This window comes from Brachypodium distachyon, chromosome 4 (genome assembly GCF_000005505.3).
Source record: "Brachypodium distachyon strain Bd21 chromosome 4, Brachypodium_distachyon_v3.0, whole genome shotgun sequence".
Taxonomy (NCBI): domain Eukaryota; kingdom Viridiplantae; phylum Streptophyta; class Magnoliopsida; order Poales; family Poaceae; genus Brachypodium; species Brachypodium distachyon.
The window spans coordinates 6,483,409-6,504,507 of NC_016134.3; the positions used below are offsets into that span (position 1 = coordinate 6,483,409).

Sequence of the window (21,099 nt, forward strand, 5' to 3'; positions counted from 1 at the left end):
GCGACGTATCAGTTCGCGCCAGGTGTAGGCGTGCAGGCTTTTTTTCCTTTTTTCTTTTCTGCCAAGAAAAGAGGACGTCCTGATCAAATAATTGGGGTCTTTTTGATATAAGATTGTGTCATCCCCATCAACCAGCTGATCGAGTTAGTTGCATGGCAGCCTCAATTATGTACGTGGCTTTTTGCTGTGATCCATCCCCCTCTCCCTGTGTACACAATGTAGCCAATTAGAGTTTTGGTTGCCGATGCTGTGTTTGACACATCCTACAGTCCTGTCACTTGGGCTTAGAGTAATTACCTTTTCTGAATGGAATTTTATTTATTGCCAAATTATTACCTGCCTAAATATGTATGCCTATCTGAGATTAATTAGAGGATTTTTTTTTAGAAACACGGTACAAACCCAGATGGTCACAAACTCACGTGTACACTCACGCTATGAACGCACACACATGATTAATCAGAGGATTTGAATATTTGAAAAACTTACTTGGGTTCATGCTGGAATGCATTGAAATGCACGAGCTGACAATCGTTACGTTACTATATATAGCTAGCTAGTAGCACATTCTCCAGCGGAGCCAGTTATGCCTCATCCGTTTCATAAGCACACAAAAGTTGATCAAGATGTGTGTTAATGGATGTTAATGTGGTAAGCACTTTCGAGCAATTGATTCAATCTAAATCCAAATCATCGTACTGTCTATTGCCAATGACAGGACATTATTTTATTGTGTAGCGGCGGTTAGCTGAATAGTCCTTGGGCCCCAGTCCCATATATATTGATGCTCCAATATCATACTGATACAATCCTTATGCAGTCCTCTTCTAATTTGTTACCTTCTATCTCTAGAGGGTCAAGGAAGATACACAGCAGTCATAACCTGGAGTACTGCAACACAAACCGGCATGATCTAAGAGAGTGCCAGAGTCCATGGGTCGAGAAAGACTATATATTTCCGGCACAGAAGATCCGAGATAAGAGGAGAGCGGGGGCTGGGAGGCAGCGCATGATCAATCTAAGAGGAGAGGGGGTTAGGAAGAGGAAACCGCTACGAGAAGGGATATAATGGAAGATATGGAAATTCTACTTCAAATAAGTTTCATATATTTTTTAAATTATGTCAAACAATTTTCACCATGTTTAAACTGGTTTTGGACCTATTCAAATAAGGCCCACCCCCCACCCCCACTTCGTTAGCACTACTTAGTTTTTTCCGTAGCTTTGCTCCGCTTTCTCCCACATTCGTCCATATACCAACCTCGAAAATGCCCACACGTTGATCGTTCCTGAGCTGATCGAATTCCTGACATGAGTGAGACCGCCTAAAACCTTACATGTGGACCGGCTATAAGCTTACAGCCCTCATGCCAATGTCTCAACCTGCGGTGTTCCCTCTTACACACGTGGACCCAGGCCGCTTTGGCCTTGCGTCCTTACCGCTCGCCTTGCCTGAATTAGCACGCGCCTTCAATGCCCTAGCCAATTAAAAAGTTGCCGGCTGCTGACGATCATCTTCATAGCATCAATGCGCCCACTATTTGTGTGCCAATTTTGTCACCACCATTACTGCCCGTCTGGCCGCGAGCACGCTAACAAAATGACCATTTTCTCCCTTCCACCAACACTTTTGCGAAAATTTTATTCATGTCCCTTCTACCCACGCGTCAACTGACCTCCTCCTCCTCTCCCATTCCACCCATGTCGTGGACACTCCTCTCCACTTCTCATGGCTCGTGGTGGCCCTTCTACTGTGCTCATAGCGGCAAGTCCACACATGTGTTCTGGCAATGCCATGGTTTCTAGAGGTGAGCGGACTTAATCGGGAGCTCTCCCCTCTCAATTTGTCTTCCCTTGGTCTCCAGGAGCCGACAAGGGAGACTGCAAGAGGCAGAGGCGATAAAAAGACCGCGAGAGGTGGAGGCGACCCGGAAATCGATCGCGGGTAGACCATCACGCAGCGCCAAGTCTAGGCCACATGGAGTATGTGATCGGAACCAAGGACTCGACGATGAAGAAGTCATTGGAGCAAAGTCGTCCTCCCCATGTGGTGACTCCTCGCCAAGCCAAATGTCCGAGCCAGAGTGTCACAAATGAAGTTTTTGGGCCTTGCCTTCCAACATAAGTGGTCTTTAGTAGTGCATGCATGCTGTACGCTTATGTTTTTAAATTGATTCCATTCCAACCGCAATCGTGATTTCAAGACACAAACACATAACTGTTCCATCTTCAATTGTTGTAAGATAGTTGTCGGTAAATTTGCCGTGTAGAAGCCTTAGATGACGTGCACATATTAAATTAAGAAAGCGAGGAAGGTTGGATTAAGATACAACCCATGAACATATATAAGTTCCAAGAAAGAACGAGAGAACAACTATGTATATTGTCCCACCTCTCATTAGACAACTAAGATACAATCTATTGCCTATTGGAGCATTCCTATAATATGGCTTTGGTATACATAAACTGGGCATTTTAACTTAGAACCTAACACGTAGACTTTGAAGATGCCCTCGTAAGCCTAACAGCCGCGCGAGCACCTGTAGATATGGAATCGATATGTACGTACGGTCCACATTCCGGCACAAGACCAACTTGCTGCAGACTACAAAATAATCGTAAAAGAACGGCGGTGAACATACAGGAAATAAATTAAAGGGTTCCCCCTTTTGTAGTGAATGTGCTCGATCAAGCAGCGTCGCAGTCAGAGGAATCTTCTTAACTGGTAGTACCGAACGGAATTATTAAGCTAGAGCGTGCTAAAAAAATATGGAATGAGGTAGGCAAATGGTTAACTTCTTTTCAAGGAAAGATTCTTTCAACCTACGGTGAATCTCAAAAGGTTCCTTTTGTTGCCATTCTATATGGCATGACTTGTTTGACTACCTACAGGACGATCTCAACCATACATGCATGACGTTCGTGTATATGATTGCTTATATGTGTAGCCTTTATAGCTACATGTATCCATAGGCGATTAAGTACTGCTACACTCCTATTACTGCCATCGCCATGAAAAGAAAAAAAGTACTAGTACTGAGATTGTTCTCTTGACGAAGTGAGCCACTGTCGAAGTAGTAAGAAAAAAAAATGAATTTCAAAGAGCGGGCCAAAATAAAGAAAAAAAATGAATTTTCAAAGAGCGGACCAAGATAAAATCTCAAAGCCCGAAACGGATCTCACGCTCCAAGTGAACAACGCAAATTTGAGGTACGCGTGAGTGCTTTGGTCCAAAGATCCCTCTATGCATGTATCTAAAGTTGCGACGTTTCCGATTTAAAATCCGTTGCACATCCAGCCCCTACACGGGGAACCATCCATTCGTTTTTGGTGGACCATCGAGGAAGGCTTCAAAAAGGAAGTCGTATCCCGTCCCGCCACACCTCTTTTGCTATCTGTTGGTGCCGACTAATCGAAGCGCGGTAACGTCTGTGAAGTGTCGAAGAAATTTCTGCAGATAGGCGCGTTGATCGATGCACTGTTACTACTGTAACTCTCAAAACAGTTTATATATAACACACGTTTTTAGGAGCAGAGCAGCCTCGGCTGTTGCTCGAACCAGAGTTCTGATGGGATGTCGTCCGCACAAAGTTGAGCCGCCAACGTGCATTAATTAAGCGATCATAACCCAAAACCAAATTATGCCAGCGACTCTCTGACTTGCTGCACGGTGAATTGGGTCGCCGGCAAATTAATGGGACCTCCTACTGTGGACAGACCCCACATGTGAGTGACCAAAAGTCACATGCATTTCTTTTTTGTCTTCTGGCATAACTTGTTCCACACTTTTTCTGTGGGTTTTAAATGATTATTGGATGCAGATCTACTATTTATTTATTTTTAAATTTCTAGAGAAAAGTTAGCAACGTTTTTGAGATGTGAAAAAGATACTCCCTCCGATCAATATTAATTGTCTCAAATTTGCCCAAAAAATGGATGTATCTATGTCTAAAAATCGTCTAAATACATGTAATATTTCGACAACTAATATGGATCAGAGGGAGTATTTTTCTTCGATTTTGAGTGATCCCTTGACGTTTTAGCTCTCTGAGAAAATTTTAATTGTCAATTTTTTTGGTGATTTACAGCCGTGTCAACGTGGGGTTTAACATTCTTGACATAGAGGATTTTTTTTTGTGCTTGAAATTTGGGTTTGAAAGACGATATTTTGTCAAAAAACTTTGAGCACGAAATTATTCTCTTGTCATATCGACTAATTTCACCATTCCATTGCTAAACCCAAATTTGTACAAAATTCCAATGTACATCTCATACGCAGACACATCGCGCGCAGACTCACAAATCAGCGCCCAATTAAGCTGCTTGGAAGTGAGGAGGGTCACACGACACTACTATGCACTAGATTTGTCAGGTGAGGTCAATCAGTTCCACAAGAAATTTCCGCGAAATCTCCTAGAAACACGGTTACCGTACCTCATATAGTCTGATCAGTTAAGTTATATAGGTCTATGGCTTTCACATGCACATACACAAAGAGAAAGTTGTGTTAACCATTAATATCATATGAAACACACGTATGCAATCAACATGCACCATCCTGGTGAAATCTGTGGCAAAGGTGGTGGCGATCAAAAAATTCAGTGGACATTGATCACATCCTCCTCGCCTTTTCCCAAAAGAGAGAGCTACTTCATAATCAGCCGTTCTTTGCTACCCCTACCTCGATCACTAGGCCTCTGTTCTTAATCAACCACTTTAACTAGCATCCAATCGTGGGTCGATGGGTCACAGATTAACGCACAAGTTTGTCGAATTCTTAATCGTTCCAACTGCTGACGGTCGATGTTTCCAGTAAACCTGAGCACGCAATCCTTGTTATACACACACACACACATGATCAAGTTACTATATATGCTTATGATACCGGTGATGCTCTTGCTTTGTGTGTGCTAATCATGATATGTTGAATGGAAATTAAGCGTTATAAAGCAAAGAAGAGCTCCACTAACTGCATGCATGCGCCAAATGAGGTCAGAGGAGAACCGAGAGAAGCAAAGACATTTTCCGAAACTATAGACGTAAGATGATACGTGGCACGTTTGTTGCACGTGAAAATGCTACTAATTAAACGATTAGAAGCTGATTGAATACAATTGGAAAGGCGAGGAGCTTTTTTGTGTGTGTCGAATGACGATCTTATACACATTTGTAAACTTTTTTGTTCGTGCAAGCAATCTCCTCTCTCGCTCTATAGTTACTCAAGCAATAGAAAAACTCTATTTGGTACAGAATTACTTCGATCGTTCGCTCTTCAAGTGCTGGAACCACGTTCTGTTTTGGCAGCCATCGTTAGCACCTCTTCCGGTAAAAGCAAAATGATTGGATGGACTTGGTGAGTCGCCTGGAGTGGGATGTTTTCCATCAGGAAATTGCACTCTGCTGGCAGAGAGATAAAGTGACAGTCCTTAGTACTTCATCCATTCCGCAAAACACTCATATAGATTTGTGCACTTGATCAAGACAGCTCTCGTTTCTGATGTCTGACCAGACATATTGGATTAACACTAAATGGATGTGAACTGTTATTGGCCGGATGCGGGAGCTAAGAGAAAATCGAGTTATATTTTAGAACAAACCAGAAAAACCTATGTGAGTTGTTTCGTGGAAAGGAGTAAGTAGCCTAATGTGGACGTATGAAGTATCATCTAAAAAAAGATTATCAGAAAACACATGTAAAATTGTAATGCATTAGAAAAAGGGTTCTGGTTTATAGTTTCTACAAACTAATTAAGCTATATTTAGTCTTGTTGTGCGCCTGTGCCTCGACTTGCATGCGGAAAATCTATACTGCCATTGCCTAGTACAATGTTTGGATACAATAGAGTATTAGGTCCGTAAAATTTGCCAGATTAAAAGGTATGGCTATGTCTCAGGCATTTCACCTTTAAGCAAAAATCTCAAATCTAGGCGACGCACCAGATCCGTTGGATTAAGTTCTGGATGCATCCCCACTCCCTTTATCTCCCGCGTGCTGTTGATGGCTTAAGATCTGATGGCCAGCGTGTCGACAAATCTCTATAACTTAAAAATAGACAACTTTCCTGTAACAAAACCAAATTAAATGTGTCTCCAGAAATGAAAACCTTTTCAGTACCTCCGTTGAGGTACAGGTGTATTGAAATATCTTCATGTGTACTCGCAGAAAAAAAGGAATATCTTCATGTGATTTTCTGTTTTAGGCGGCTAGCTATTACCGGCCGCTTCCAAATACTAAAGCGTGAAGGTCGCAGCTAGAGATCCACGGGCAGCGCAGGACAATTAAGAGTGTACAACGATTCACCAACCGATGCAATTATGCACTAAAGTCTGCTAAAAAAAAGCTCTAACCTTTTTCGATTTTCTATGGTTATCTCCATTAAATAAAGTACATTAGTTGATAGTGCTTGATTTATGCAGGGCCAAAAAGCTTTTCACAAAGCAATAAAAAGAAGTGATTTCCCAGTTCCATGATTAATGCTGTCGCTATAAGTATGTGTGTGGAGAGGTTGCACACACCAATGGGCATATCTGGCACCTAGCTTGAGCCTATATAAAGCCCCCCAGAACCTGCTTACTCCTGCAAGAGTTTGAGCCAACACAGAATACTCCTCCCTACAGCTCTCCCTTCGTCCCTCCACGGGGTCTAGGGTTAGAGACAGACAGGGAGAAGTTCCAAACAACAGCAAGACTCTCAGCTTACGAGCCAGTGTCCATTCATTTTGTCAAGCTTTGTTGTGAAGTTTGCAACCTTTGTATCACAATGGCTGGCCTATCTCTGGAACACCCCTGGGCATTCGCCTTTGGCCTTCTAGGTATAATACTCATCCCAGAGAAGAGATCGATCGTCGATGCCTCCCTCTGAGTTACCATCTCTTGTTTTCCTTTTCATCGCAAGCATATATATGATCATTCTTTTACAGTTGATAGTAGCCACCTAGCTAGCTAGTGGGGTTGCACTTTGTGTCACCATAACCGGTCGTCCTTTGCAGCATATGTATCTATCTTGCCATTGATTGATTAATTAGTCTAGTACTGAATACATCATAGATGCACCAATAACACCATAAAAAAAGGGTAAAGCAAATCTCCTATCTTTGCTCGCAAAAAAGAAGGCAAAGCTTAGGAGAAAAAGATGTAACGTGTCCAGTTCTCAACTTTTTTTTTATCAGCTTTGCTACCCTTTTCAAACGCCTAACCTTAGCGCCCATTTCTTTTTGGCCCTTGCAGGCAACGTCATCTCCTTCATGAGCTACCTGGCCCCAATGTAAGCGGCGATTCTCACTTGATCTTAAATGCTAACCATCTAATAATATCTTCTTAAAGATCAATCAATTAATTACCGCTGATTTATCACAGACCGACGTTTATCCGTATCTACAAGAGCAAGTCGACGGAGGGATTCCAGTCGGTCCCGTACGTGGTGGCGCTCTTCAGCGCGATGCTGTGGATCTACTACGCGCTGGTGAAGAGCAACGAGAGCCTCCTGATCACCATCAACGCGGCGGGCTGCGTGATCGAGACCATCTACGTGGTCATGTACTTTGTGTACGCGCCCAGGAAGGCCAAGCTGTTCACGGCCAAGATCATGCTCCTCCTCAACGGCGGCGTCTTCGGCGTCATCCTCTTCTGCACGCTCTTCCTCGCCCACGGCGAGAAGCGCGTCGTCTCCCTCGGCTGGATCTGCGTCGCCTTCTCCGTCAGCGTCTTCGTCGCCCCGCTCAGCATCATCGGCCGCGTCATCAAGACCCGGAGCGTCGAGTACATGCCCTTCTCCCTCTCCCTCTCCCTCACCCTTAGCGCCGTCGTCTGGTTCCTCTACGGCCTTCTCATCAAGGACAAATACGTCGCGGTAAGAAGAAGAAAAAATCATATTATATATATACCCCCGCCTCTGCATCGATCGATCAGTGACATTTTTTCTGTGTATATATATTGAAAACTTAATAAATTTGCAGCTGCCGAACATTCTTGGGTTCTCCTTCGGGGTGGTCCAGATGGCGCTGTACATGTTCTACATGAACAAGACGCCGATAGTGCGCGGCGACGGGAAGGAGGGGAAGCTGCCGGCGGCGGAGGAGCACGTCGTGGTCAACATGGCAAAGCTCGGCGGCGGCGCCACACCCGATAATAAGAACTGCGGCTCCGAGGTGTACCCGGTCGAGGTCAAAGCCCTGCCCAAGAGCTGCGCGGCCGGCGTTGACCGTCCGCTGGTGGATCCTACGGCTCGTCCTGCGACTGTCGAGGTGGTCTAGCTCCAGATATGATCCACGTGTCTGCATGCATCATGCATGGCCCATGCACAAGTCATGCATGCATGCAGGCTTTAATATTCGCACATGCAGCCGGGAATATATGCTAGCTAGCTCCAGTCCGTCCCGGGTATAGACTGAATTAAGGAGCTATTAATTATTGATGATTATTAATTAGTTAATTTCCCTATTAGTTAGCTAGGCCGATCATGCTTGCATGCATGAGAGTGGCTGAACCTAGCTAATAATCATGGGGGAAGGGAGAGAGAGGTCTCGGTCTGTGTTTGATTACTGCTGCTGTGTCTGTGTCGTATTCATTTCCATCGATCGACGGTGGATGCATGTATTCTTACCTGTCGTTGGAGTTCAAATTGTACGTGTAAACGTTTTATAATAAAATGAAATCGTTTTAATTAATTATACCTTATGTGATTTCACGCACTACTGCATGCATGCATGTCACGATCTGATCTATATATCATCTCGTATTGTGCACACACACGAGGATTTTTTGCCGTGTTTAACTTGTTTGCGATGACGTTTACAGAGATATATAGAAGCATAGATCAAGGGCCGGAAAGCATGCAAAGCGGCGCACGTGGTCCAAGAGTGATCTAATAGGCACGCAACCTGAGCCGTCCTGAGCTTTGTTGTTGCCGCGCGCACATGCACACTGCCTGCTTAATTTGTGAACGGGCTTACGCGCTGCCATGTGGCAGTGGCATATATACGTACGTTTTCGTCCAAATTACTTTTTTTTTGGCGGGGATTGTTGGTTTGGTTAATTGCTTTCTAGTTTCCAGAAAAATCATTATAATTGTTTCTTTGTCTTCTATCAAACGCCGTTCCACCTTGATGTATAGCCCGCTGAAAGACGTACGTTCTTTCGTCGAACTTTGTTTCGCACTATCTTTTTGAGATCACTAACCAACTCACGCGTGAGTCTCCCACCTTCTTGTATCATGTCCCGTGAGTTCCCACCAAAACAATTTAGTAGGTGAAAAAACGGTAGATTCAGTTACCTACTTAGTGAGTCGCCTATTTCTGTAGTAGTCCAAGCATATTTGATATATATTGTTGTGTTTCCTTTGCATCAGTTTTATTCTTAAACAGAGGATTAATCTTTGTTAGTTTCCTACTCCCTCCATCAAGGACATAATGTGTCCCTAATAGCTAAATGTCCGTGCTTTGCTACGAGATTAAGAATCTGAGTTTTCTACGAGATTAAGAATCTGTGGCTGTGGCTCATATTTTTTATAATTTCTCTTAAATAAGAATTATCTCAAAATATTATTTTTGAATTTTTTTCATCTTGAAAGTCATCAAAACCAATCAAGAATAGTCAAAAGATCATGATACGTATAAAATGAGTGTCAATTTGTTGAAGTGAACTCGCGACCACCAATTCAGATCTTTATAAGTGTAAAGATAAAGATAAAAATCCTCTAGGAAAGATGACTGACCTGGTAATGTCGAAGGACAAAGGGCCCCACAACCTTTCCCGAGAGCCAAAACACCCTAAGGAAATCTGCTTTACATGCTGGCATGAACATCCAGCTGGAACTTTCCCTAGAGCATGTGTCACTAGGTAAAGTAATGTTTTCCTAGAGCTTGTCAGTTTGCCCCTAGGTAAACAAGTGTTTACCGACTATACTGTCCCTAGTATCCTTTACCTAGAGCAATGGCTAGGTAAAGCCTTTACCTATGGTTTTTTGCCTTTCACCTAGGGTATTTGTGTCTAGGGAAAACTCTAGTTTCTAGTAGTGATGTAGAGATCCATTATGCAGGTCATTATATGTGACAAGCGAAGCTGGGGCAATTCGGAATCTCTGAAGCCCTATATGCGGGAACCATACAACGACGCGAAACATTTTTATAATTTTTTTAGCGAAATACCCTACTTTATTAGCTTAACACAAATGTTGGAATACAAGAGATATCAGGGGTATCTATAAGCCACACCCGGTGTCCAGCAGCAAGAGTGGACGCGGCTTTGAAGAGATTGTGGGCATCAATGTTGGTCTCTCGCTTCTCATGAGAAAGAAGGACCTCGTCGAACCTCTTCTTCCTCTCCTGGAACTCTCTAGAAATGGAGCTATATGAACACAGGTTTTCCTCTTGAAGATTCTTGACCAGGCCACGTTCATGCAATTAGAAGTAACTTGTACCGATCTCAAGTGTAGAGCAGTGGCCAAGGCCAGAGCTTCACAGCACGCAATGGCTTCAAGGATTTCCGGCGAGTTGAGGCCATCAATGGTGACCGAAGAGGTTCCCAGAAATTCTCCGCTAGCACCCCGACAGACAGCAGCGACTGCACTTGTGCGCCCAAAACGGGACAGTACAGCATCGGCATTAACCTTCGCTAAGCCTGTCAAAGGCGGGATCCATCTCAGTTTAGCAACAGACCGCTGCACCTGTTGTGCAGGAGAAGGCTTGTTCTCCATTGGAACCTGAAGATCATCCAGAAAACGCTGATAGTGGACTTTGAAATTATTCATCATGAAAGTCCAAAGAGGATCTTCGTTAGCTTTTCCTGGTTCCAGGTTTCAAATAAAGTTGCCAGCCAGGATCTCGCGCCAGGAGACACACTAGCAATAACATGTTCCAACAGATCCTCATCTACCAAGGACCAGACACAACAAGCCATGTTGCAGTGGATTAGGGCATGCCGCCAGTCATCGTTCGCACCCCGACAAATAGGACAAAGCTTACTGTCAGCCATATGGCAATCTTCCCTGTGCTTCTTCGTCTCCGCTAACATATGATAAGCAGAACAAAACAGGGAACTTGCCCTTCTTCTCAAAATGCCATGCCGAGAAATCATGTTGGCGCCAATTACTCAGCGGGATGTTACCAATAAGCTCGATGTCCATAGCATAAAAATGCTCGGCAAGGAGAGTCCGACCTCCACGAGCAGTCTGCTTCATTGATCAATTCAGACACAAGCTCCAGTGGTTGCAGAGATTTAGCGCCCACCGGCCTGATATGAACACGCCAACATTTTTATACGGGCATATTGAGCATTTTATATGATTTACTGAACAATGACCCATAGGATAATAGCTAGCTGACAATAAAAATTGGAAAATAAAAGGAAAACAAAGCTTTCTCTTCACTAAGATATGATTTCTTCACAAAAAAAAATCCATTGTCCAAGTTTTTATATTTTCATCACATCTTTTTTGAACCTAATCAATTAAGTATTAATATCAAGATATGGCATCCAAAAATAACCTATTCCATAATAGAAGGTTTTAATTAAGAATTACTTTATTAATTAATATGTGGCATTAAGATATGAAACTGCAAATCTTAGTACCAAGTTTTTTTTTTTGAAAATAAATCTAGCGCTATCAATTTGAGGTCATATAAACCACAGCTTCTCATGGATGACTCGTTATTGAAGTGTGTGTGCGTGTGGACATCTGCAGACAATTATCCATAGAGTTATTACTGAACGAGTCATGGTGAATGGCATCGATTCCTGGGTGGTATTGCACAGCCCACCGTTTTCCGAAACATCCCACTCTCTATATATCCCGCAGGACGGAGGATTCACGGATGGTCTGTGTAACAATTCAGAGCACAAGGCCAAGGCGCGGCACGCAAATCTTCTCTCGCAACCTCCTCTGTTTATCAGGCACAGGAAATCAGGAATGAATGAACCCATCAGAGAACCCTTCGATCGGTTCCTTTCCCACTGTTGCTGCCCGGTGGACGGTGGCTCTCTCGCGGCAGTACTACTGCTACATTCCAAGCCGTGACGCTTCCAGAATCGAGAACACCGGAGAGCACCTTTCAGTCACGGGTCGGTCGAGCCCGTGAGATGGAACCAAAGTCTGTACGCATTGTTAAATGGTAGCACGGCTGCGATAGAAGGCAGGAAAGGTCCGAATGCCTCTTCACATGCGCTTGTTCCATGTGAGTTGGAGGCTTGCGTCGTCGGCCCTCCCCGTCCCTTTCTCTTCCTCAGCGTGCCCCTACTCAAATTGCGCGCTCATTGCCCTCGACCTCCAGGTTCCGATCATCTCCCAACCACTACTGGCTAACGCTTTGGCTCCTACTACCTCCTACGCTGGATATAAAACAGGCAGGAGTGGAGTAAGTTCGAAGATGGCGAAGCCAATGTCGTTTCTTGTGTTGCAAGTGCTGCTGGTTCCTGTTCTTCTTTTTCTTCTTCCAGGTGCGGAATGCCAGAGCTCTCATGGCGGCGGCGCAAATCTGACGGTGACGGGCACGGTGTTCTGTGACGCGTGCTCCCGCAGCTCCTTCTCCAACCACAGCTACTTCTTGCCAGGTACGGTCTTCCGTTGGTATGCAGATGCCAGGTTTATTGCAAATGCAAGTGCAAAGTATACACAACACAGGATCGGTTACTTGTTACTTGTCCAGTAGAGTTGTTTCTGTCTGAAATTCATGTGCATAATGTACTTGTAACTTGATACTACTGGAGTTTGTTTACTTGTTACCTGCAAAATGTTTCTATGAACAAATTGAGCGCATTAAATTTTTTTTCCCACTGCTACCACTGTACTAACCTCAAGATTTTAACCCGCGGAATTTGCACGCATTTCAGCAAACTTCTCCCAAGTTCTGAGCTAACTTTCCTTTGTTCGTCAGGCGTCAGAGTAAGAATCGACTGCACGTTCGGAGCAAACTCCCCGTCCAAAGAAGAGATCAAGATCACAGCCGAGAAGACCACCAACAGCTACGGCGCGTACCAGCTGGACATCCCGGCGATCGACGGCGTCGGCTGCACCACCGCCGCCGCCGCCGTCTCCTTCTGCCGGGCCGCCGTGCTGGACAACCCCTCCGCGCTCTGCAACGTGCCGGCCCTGACCACCACCGTGGGCCACATCTCTTTCTCCACGCAGGCCCAGGAGCCCAACTCCAACGCCAACGTCTGCCTCTACAACCTCAACTCGCTCTACTACCGCCCGCGGCCCAACAAGGGCCCTGGCCTGTGCGACGACGACGGCGGAGGCCCGCTACAGCCCGCCGCGCTGAACGATTCTCTGTTCTACTGCCCGCGCTGGCCCTGGCCGCCGATCCCCTTCTGCACGCCGCGCCCATGGTTCCCTCCCATCCCCTTCTTCACGCCGCCGCCGCCGGCGTTCCCGTTCCCTCTGCCGCCATTCCCGCCGTTCCCGTTCTTCACACCGCCGTCTCCGCCGCCGCCGGCGTTCCCGTTCAACCTGCCGCCCTGGCCGTGGACGCCGCCGGCGCCGGCACCGGCACCGCCGTCGTTCCCGTTCCCTCGTCTGCCGCCGATTTTCTCGGCGCCGTCTCCGCCCCCGCCGCCGCCACCGCCTGCGTTCCCGTTCCCGAACTTGCCGCCGTTTCCGCACCTGCCACCGTTTGCGTTTCCACCATTGCCGTCGTTTTATTCGCCACCGCCTCCTCCTCCTCCGCCGCCGCCGCCGCCTCCGCCGCCTTCGTTCCATTGGCCTTTCCCGCCGTTACCTTTCTTCCCTCCGACGAGTCCTTCTGCCCCTTCTCCTCCGCCTTTGAAGCGTTCCAGGAAAGATCCAACCACCTGGTCTTCTTCTAAAACTACTCCTGCTCCATAATTACAGTAAATATTACGGAGTAATATGTTTTGCTCGTGCTAGTAAAAAAAAAAGATGATGATGTACTAGGTATATGAATTCGTTTTTCTGTTTGGTTCGTTGTGGTTGCATGCAAGTGAGTACATATTCTGGAATGTAAGCAAATGACTTATTCTGTCTTGCAGTTTTAGGATGTCTAAACCTGCGATGTTCGACTTTTGAAACTCTGAGGGCTTCTTTGGATCGCAGGAGTCCAAAAACATAGGGATAGGAAAAATGTAAGATTGAAATGCCATGACATGTTTAAAAGTATAGGAATAAAAAAAATAGAAATTACTTGAAAGAAGTGTTTGGGTGCTACATAGAAAAAATACAGAAATTTGGAAATTACTCCCTCCATTCCATAATATAAGCCGCCTAGGCATTTCGAGATCTAACTTTAATCATCAATTAGACTAACAAAATACGAATTATGTGTTATAAAAACTATACATTAGATTCATATCTGAAAGAAGTTTTCGATGGTACAATTTTTGGAAGAGATAATTCACATCTTTTTGGTCTAATTGGTGGTCAAAGCAAAACTTGAAATGCATGCGTGCCTTATATTATGGAATGGACGAAGTATATGGTACTTAATTAGAGTAAGAGAGGAGAGGGATAGAGAGAAGTTGCATTGAAACTTTCAAAAGAAAATTTCCAAGAGGTTAGACCTCATGATTCTTAGAAACTGACATGGGTCGGCTAGAAACGGACGTCAGCTGCCTTTGCTCTACTGACAGCTGGTGATGTCTTGGGTCGGCTAGAAACTGACGTGGCGTCGAAACTGTGTGGGGAAGATGACGTGACATCTGACTGGTGGCCCTGGGTTGTCGGAAACGCCATCAGCCAGCTTAATTATCGAGATTAGGGTTTTGTGAGATTATTACAAACAATCGTGGTTTTGTGAGACAGTTGCCACAAAAAGTGTGATTCCGTGAAATTTACTCATATATTAATTAGGCAGCGTTCATCTCTGTTGTTGATCCACCCATGTCTGCATGATACTGTGATCTTGCTATTAAGTTAGTCTGTGAGGTTCTGAACTTATTATGAAGTCATTTAGGTACTGATGAACTGTACTATGTTGTAACCGTGTTCTACGATTATTTTGGCTGTTTGGGTGAATCAGCTGCAATATGGTGATGCTTTCACTACTAGTACCTAAGTGTGTTTCTTTGTGCATGTTAGTTCTTCGTTGTACAATCTTATTGTTATCGTATTGTGCCGATGATTTGACTACTTGAGCACGGTTTCTTTATCCCTGTTAGTCCTTGTTGTTCGAAACATAATGTTTTCGCTGTGTTGTGTGGGTTTTTATGTTATCATGGATGGATTGGTAGGATTCATGATAATTTGGGATGTTGAGGCCCAGCTAAATAGACATGTTGTCCTAGTAGCAACTGATTCTCGCCCTGATTTCGTATGTTGTCTTATTTTAGTTCTTAATTACGCATCATTTACTAATGTTGGAAGTTGCATTTCTGCATGATGGATTGTTCAAAGAACCTAATACGATTTGTACGACACGGATAATGATAATACCCCAAAACATGGATAGTGCTAATACCCCTAATATCGCTGATGTGATTGTGATCTATTTTTTTTTCTCTCTTATTAGCTTGTGTAATTTTAAGGAGCTGAAAATTGCATTTCTTCACTATGGGACGTGCAAAAATCCTAATAGAATGTCTACACTCCATAGTATGGATTAATGTTAATAGACTTTAGTAGAAGAGATCCAAAGTTTTTCAGTGTACCAGTTGTGTGATTTCCATACATGGTGCTTGCTGGCCTGAACTGCTTATCAGGTATTAAGAGTTCACCAGGAAAATGCTGAGTTTGCCCTTGCCATGTGTCCAGCAGAACCTCTCAGGAGGTTAGAAAAATTCATTCTTATATTATGCTTGTATCTTTTTCCCATTTTGGATTCTATTTTATTTTTATTTCGTTGGCCAAGCCTCACATGAAGTCGACAGTTATTGATTCAGCAATTGGAGGTGGTCACGATAGCAGGTTTTTTGAGCTCAAGACGGTTGCAAACTGTTCTTTCTTTAGAAATTGTCACCGCTACTGTGATGTACACGCTTATGCTTGATGAATTGTGTTCAGGGAACAAGTACACAGGGGCGGAGCTGCATAGGCATACCCTGATGCACATTCATCAGGGTAAAAAGAGTTTTTAATGGTAACTATGTGCTTAATAAGGCTAATGCATCAGGTTGACTAGTAAGTGTGCATCAGGTTCACGTCTGTTCCAGCTCCGCCCCTGCAAGTACAGGAATGTTTCTTAGAAGAGGCCGGGACAAAGTAATCTGAACCATTGAGAAAAGAATATTAGGTTTCACCTTCTGACCTGCATACCTGCAGGTATGAAATATTTATCATAGATAACTGAAAGTTGAAGTGTTTACATATGGAGTATGATTTTTTGCTACTGTGCTAAGCACCAGTTCGTTGTCATGCTCTGCGATGAACTCAACTCGGGATTTTTCGTTTGCAAAGCTCACTATATGGCCTTCTAGGAGAGCATGTTTAGTTGTAATGAAGCAACGAGGAAAGACCGTGGAAATCGTTTCTAGATTCTTGGACTTATGGATAGGCAACAGAGGGGACTTCAAAACTTATTTTATGGTTATAATGTAACAAAAACCATAAAACAAATACTTTAGTTCTACTAGCTATATGCGGTTGATGGTATTTTACCCCTCGTAAGAAAGTTTGTGACACATTTTACACCGTTTAAGAAACTTTTGACATTGTTTTGCCACTTTTAAGATTTCAACCATCCTGCCGAGCTGTCCCACGTATCAGGTCTCCATGGCGCATCCAGTCAAAGGCATGTCTCTTGAATACACTTCCGGGCGAAGGTTTAAACAATTAGCAACCCTAAAATTTCAAATGTCATTAAATTATGAAATTTTGAAAACTATTTTGTACTATCTTGGCCGAAATTCACTGAACTTAGATGGATTTCGACCAGCAAAATGTCATGATTTTATTTTGTTTGAATCTACTACATCGGTTCCTAAATATAAGAAGTTGTACCTTTGTCATAAGTGAAACTTCTTCAAATTTGACAAAGTTTAAGGAAAAATCTACCAAAATATAGAATTCTAAATTAGTTTAGTTTTATTAAATATGTCATTATACATATTTTCATACTATATACTCATTTGATATTGTAGATCTTAGTAGATTTTTCTATAAACTTGGTCAAACCGTCAAAAAACTCGAAGAAGTTTGATTTAGCACGCATATAGGATTTCTTATATTTAAGAACAGAGGGAGTAGTTTAAAAATTTGAGGTAAAATTTATGTACCCACTTCAATTTTGATTATTTTTTGACATTTTGTTGAAATTTGAAGGAGGGATTGCCCGTTCCCAAGTTGGTGAAACCACACCTGCTCGTGCCTGACCACATTGAGTGGCCACATAGGCCTGACATGTGGAATCACATCATCAGGATTCAAACAAAATTTAAATCAAACATTTATTTTGTCAAAATTTGTCTAAGTTCAATGAATTTTTATATAGATAGTGCAGAAACGATTTCCAAAATTCTATAGACTTTTGAAATTTTTGGGTAAAGTTAAATTGTGGCGATAATCTTATTTAGGAGATACGCCTCCAACGAGTTGGCCTGGCATGTGGGGTCACTTAGTCACGATGGCCAAAAATCTTACTATGGCAAAAAATTCTTAAATGGGGTAAAGAGAAGGATGTTTTTAATATGGTAAAATGTGCCAAAAACTTTTTTAGTGGGGTAAAAAGTGGAATTCAATCCCGTTTTAAAGAAAAATCGCAGGATTTTTCTCTTTTAGATTCCTTTGCATAAAAAAGAAGAGTGTTTAGGATGTAATAACGTTACAACTTTATTTTTCATATGGTTGGAATTAATTTGACCATGTTTATTAAGATTCATGTGTTTCTTATATTCCTATCAATCAAATGATTAGTAAATCTTCATGTTTTTCAATTATTTGTATTGCACGTGTACTTCTATCATATTTCCGTGTCTTTTATTCTGCTTTAAAAAAAAATCTTGGTCGTGCTAATCAAAGAGGCCTTACAGTCATACTGTGGACGCAAGCTCGCGTGGCTTACTACTTTTGCATGTGCTCGTCGTCGAAAGAAGAGTAATTCATGTCGTGTCAAACTTTCACTTCATGTGCATTTGTCGACATCAACGGCCTTGCAGATCAGAGGCTACTTTCCTAACAATGATCGGAAATACTGCAGATCAGAGGATATGACTCGTGTGGTGCCGTGGGCCCGTGGACGCAACCGTGCAGGAGGAGATTTATGGTTTTTGTCTATGGATGAAGAGTTGAGGACTTGTAGCAGTAGCTATGCTTAAGTGATGCGTGGATGATTATCTTTGGTTTACTCTTTCCGTTCTTTCCGTTCCAATCGTTTTCTTAGGACATTGTGATTCAAAGGATTTTCATAAAATAATTTGAACGATTTTATGAAAAAAAGATCATAAAAATTCTGTTGAACTACTTCCTCCGATTCATAATAAGTGACTCAGATTTTGTACTAAGTGCAAAATTATACTAACTCCGAGACACTTGTTGCTTATTATCGATAAGAGGGCAGAGGGGTACATTTTATATGAAAATGTTTCGGGTACTCAGCTTTTTATTATAATTTTTTTTCTTGTGTTCAGCAACCACAGTCATGTAATCAGATCGGCATCAATCGTAATCTGTGATTTTTCAGTTTTCCTACCGTACGAATAAAAAGGCCATTGCTGTGGACAGGGAGCACACTGTTAGTAGTATAAATAATAACCCGTGTTGGCGTTCGTTCAGACATGCTTTGTGATTGACATTGGATGAAAGCTGAAGGACACGTGAGTTGACAAGATTCTCTCGCTGCTTCACGCTTTTGCATCGGTCCGGCAGCGGGGGAAAGGATGCTTGCTTGCCGTACTAGTCTTCTGCCCCCATCTAGCTATGATTATGCGATCAGCTTAGCGTCATCCATCCAGACCCTCGTGTCACCCCGACCCAAACTGAGACATCACCGGACTTAAGATAAAGAAGTACACCCATCTATAGTACATCGCATCTTGCGCTTGGGTACTTTAAAAATCCAAACAACGCATGTTCAGTCTGATTTCTGGGCCAAGAAACTTGAGATACGGCACGTCTGTGCGCAAGATCTAATTAACGAAGGTGCGTTCTGGAAAAAGCATACTTAAAAAACACCTACGTCGCCAGTCTGACACTCTGCGTTTTCTGTTAAGGCACATATATACACTGCGAAACTGGCGCAGTCCACAGCTGGTACAAGAGATCTTGAAGAGATCGCTAGCACTGCTCGTGCTATCAACTGATCAACACATGCACCCGATCAAAAAAAAAACTGATCAACACATGCATGCTACAGTACTAGTAGGAGTTACTGCTAGGCGATGTGATTGACAGATGTGGTTGATTAGGGTTTTACTGCTAACTATTCAGCTTTTTTTCCACCGGGAGAAGGAATTGCACGAAGCACATAGTAGCAGCTTTTGAGACAGGCAGGCATCGGACGACGGACACCGCCTCTTTTTCTGTAGTCGGACCATCCGAGCACGTCGACGCGTGCAAGAGTAGCAGCCACTGTACTCACGATCTCACGGGCGCCCCAAAGCGGTCTTCAAAGCAGCGTCGTTTCCTGAGTTGAAGTTGAGCGTAATTTTTTTCTAAAATCGGCCTTTTCTATTCGTCGTTAAGCGAAAAAATAACCTAACCACATATTGCTAGCTCAGCGTTACATCAGCACATTTGAGGAAAATAAAACTTGCAGCTTGTTTGGCTATCGTCGTTTGGATCTGGAATTCTTGATTTTATTTTGTATTTTAGAAACCAACTACAACTTGTTCTTTTAAGAAACTACGACGGACAAAACCAGCCTACACCAGTTTATGAAAAAACAACCAGAATTATAACTACTTCCTCCATCACATATTAAGTGACTCAAATTTATCAAAATGTGTATGTATTTATAATCAAAAGAGATATAAATACATGTAATATTTTGTCACTGGGACGGAGGGAGTACAAGATTGAGAGGGGATGTCAAGAAGCAGCATAGTTACAATTTTGGCACCAAATGTGCGAACACACCTTAGGCGATGACAATTATTCTTTTACGATACCACCTGCACCTTGGCCTCAAAAGAGATGTTGTTTGAGCACCTCTGACAGATAAGTGAGGCTCTTTCAGGGTATCCTTGAAACCAACTTGTTTGGCTAGCACGGTGTCATTTAAAAATTCTGTTGGACTGTGATAAGTTGTGTATATGATCTCAACAATGGGCCACGATCCTTGACGGAATTGTGTGACTTGATTATGGATCGTTCAAGAAACTAGGAACCTGATAGCCTGTGGTGCTGCTGTTGAGTGTTGGGGCATTTGATAAGCTCGTAATTCCTCTTATTTCAGTAGGAAACAAGTCAAAGACCCAATTAACGTTGTCTTTCCTATATGTCATTGGCTGTTGTATTGGGATGGACTTCAGGAGTGCACTAGCAAGAGGAAGCTTAAGTTTGTTGCCAGGGCAGACCCAGCCGGGTGATTGGGTGGGGTCCGTCCTACCCAATAAATTTGGAAATTCTTTTATCATAAGTAAAAAATGTACAAAATTCAGTGCACTAAAATCACAACAAGTATTTAGAAACGGAGGGAGTAGAATTGTAGTGTATTGTCTCACCCAATGTTGAAATACACTGTTTTTTCACCCAATTTTGAAAAATTGGGTCCGCCACTGTTTGTTGCTAACAAGCTTTCCACAATTGCCGTTGAAGTGTTCCATGCTTGGTATGGTCGGAGGCCCATGACTCACTGTCTTGAAGTCGGAGATTGATATTTTTGTTAGTTCTTAACTTCGGACTTTTTCCAGCTGTGGCCTTTGCTGAACTTGTAATAAGTGTAGAAGTTTTAGATCATTTGGTGTTTGCCGTTCGATCGAGACATGTGATTTCATTTCTGTTGGACTCCTATGTCACATTGTCTCCTTTCTTCTTAAAAAGAATTACACACTTATAACTAATCTTAATTCCTCTCTAAAAATCATTGCTTTTTAAATTTGTCTTTCATTAAACAAGCAAACAAACATGATTTTTTTTAATCTAACATTGTCCCCTCCGGTCCATCACTTGTCACCGTTTTGTCCGGACACGCATACACGTATGAAAATTAGATTGCATTTCATTTCTATCAAATAAATTGAAACTATATCTGCCAATCGTCGAAATGCAGAGACACA

At 43.0% G+C, this 21,099-nt stretch overlaps 2 protein-coding genes and 1 long non-coding RNA gene across 3 annotated transcripts; all 3 read left to right on the forward strand.

Annotated features, from left to right (window-relative positions):
* The first annotated feature begins 562 nt into the window (after positions 1-562).
* LOC112272378 lies at positions 563-2,191 on the forward strand. The gene is made up of 2 exons (XR_002966096.1): positions 563-651; positions 739-2,191. It is a non-coding gene; the product is annotated as an uncharacterized LOC112272378 (long non-coding RNA).
* A 4,342-nt stretch (positions 2,192-6,533) lies between these two features.
* On the forward strand, positions 6,534-8,669 carry LOC100831065 (bidirectional sugar transporter SWEET13). The gene is made up of 4 exons (XM_003576177.4): positions 6,534-6,812; positions 7,228-7,264; positions 7,357-7,849; positions 7,956-8,669. The coding sequence occupies exons 1-4, from the start codon at positions 6,761-6,763 to the stop codon at positions 8,250-8,252; spliced, it is 879 nt and encodes a 292-aa protein (XP_003576225.1). The 5' UTR covers positions 6,534-6,760; the 3' UTR covers positions 8,253-8,669.
* Positions 8,670-12,121: 3,452 nt separating this feature from the next.
* On the forward strand, positions 12,122-14,041 carry LOC100839852 (leucine-rich repeat extensin-like protein 3). The gene is made up of 2 exons (XM_003576251.4): positions 12,122-12,546; positions 12,870-14,041. The coding sequence occupies exons 1-2, from the start codon at positions 12,144-12,146 to the stop codon at positions 13,817-13,819; spliced, it is 1,353 nt and encodes a 450-aa protein (XP_003576299.3). The 5' UTR covers positions 12,122-12,143; the 3' UTR covers positions 13,820-14,041.
* Positions 14,042-21,099: the final 7,058 nt, after the last annotated feature.

Coding starts and splice junctions, on each gene's coding strand:
- LOC100839852 (XM_003576251.4), top strand. CDS start 12,144: ATGCCTCTTCACATGCGCTTGTTCCATGTGAGTTGGAGGCTTGCGTCG. Junction 12,547..12,869: donor CCACAGCTACTTCTTGCCAG/GTACGGTCTTCC, acceptor TTTGTTCGTCAG/GCGTCAGAGTAAGAATCGAC.
- LOC100831065 (XM_003576177.4), top strand. CDS start 6,761: ATGGCTGGCCTATCTCTGGAACACCCCTGGGCATTCGCCTTTGGCCTT. Junction 6,813..7,227: donor ATTCGCCTTTGGCCTTCTAG/GTATAATACTCA, acceptor TGGCCCTTGCAG/GCAACGTCATCTCCTTCATG. Junction 7,850..7,955: donor TCAAGGACAAATACGTCGCG/GTAAGAAGAAGA, acceptor ATAAATTTGCAG/CTGCCGAACATTCTTGGGTT.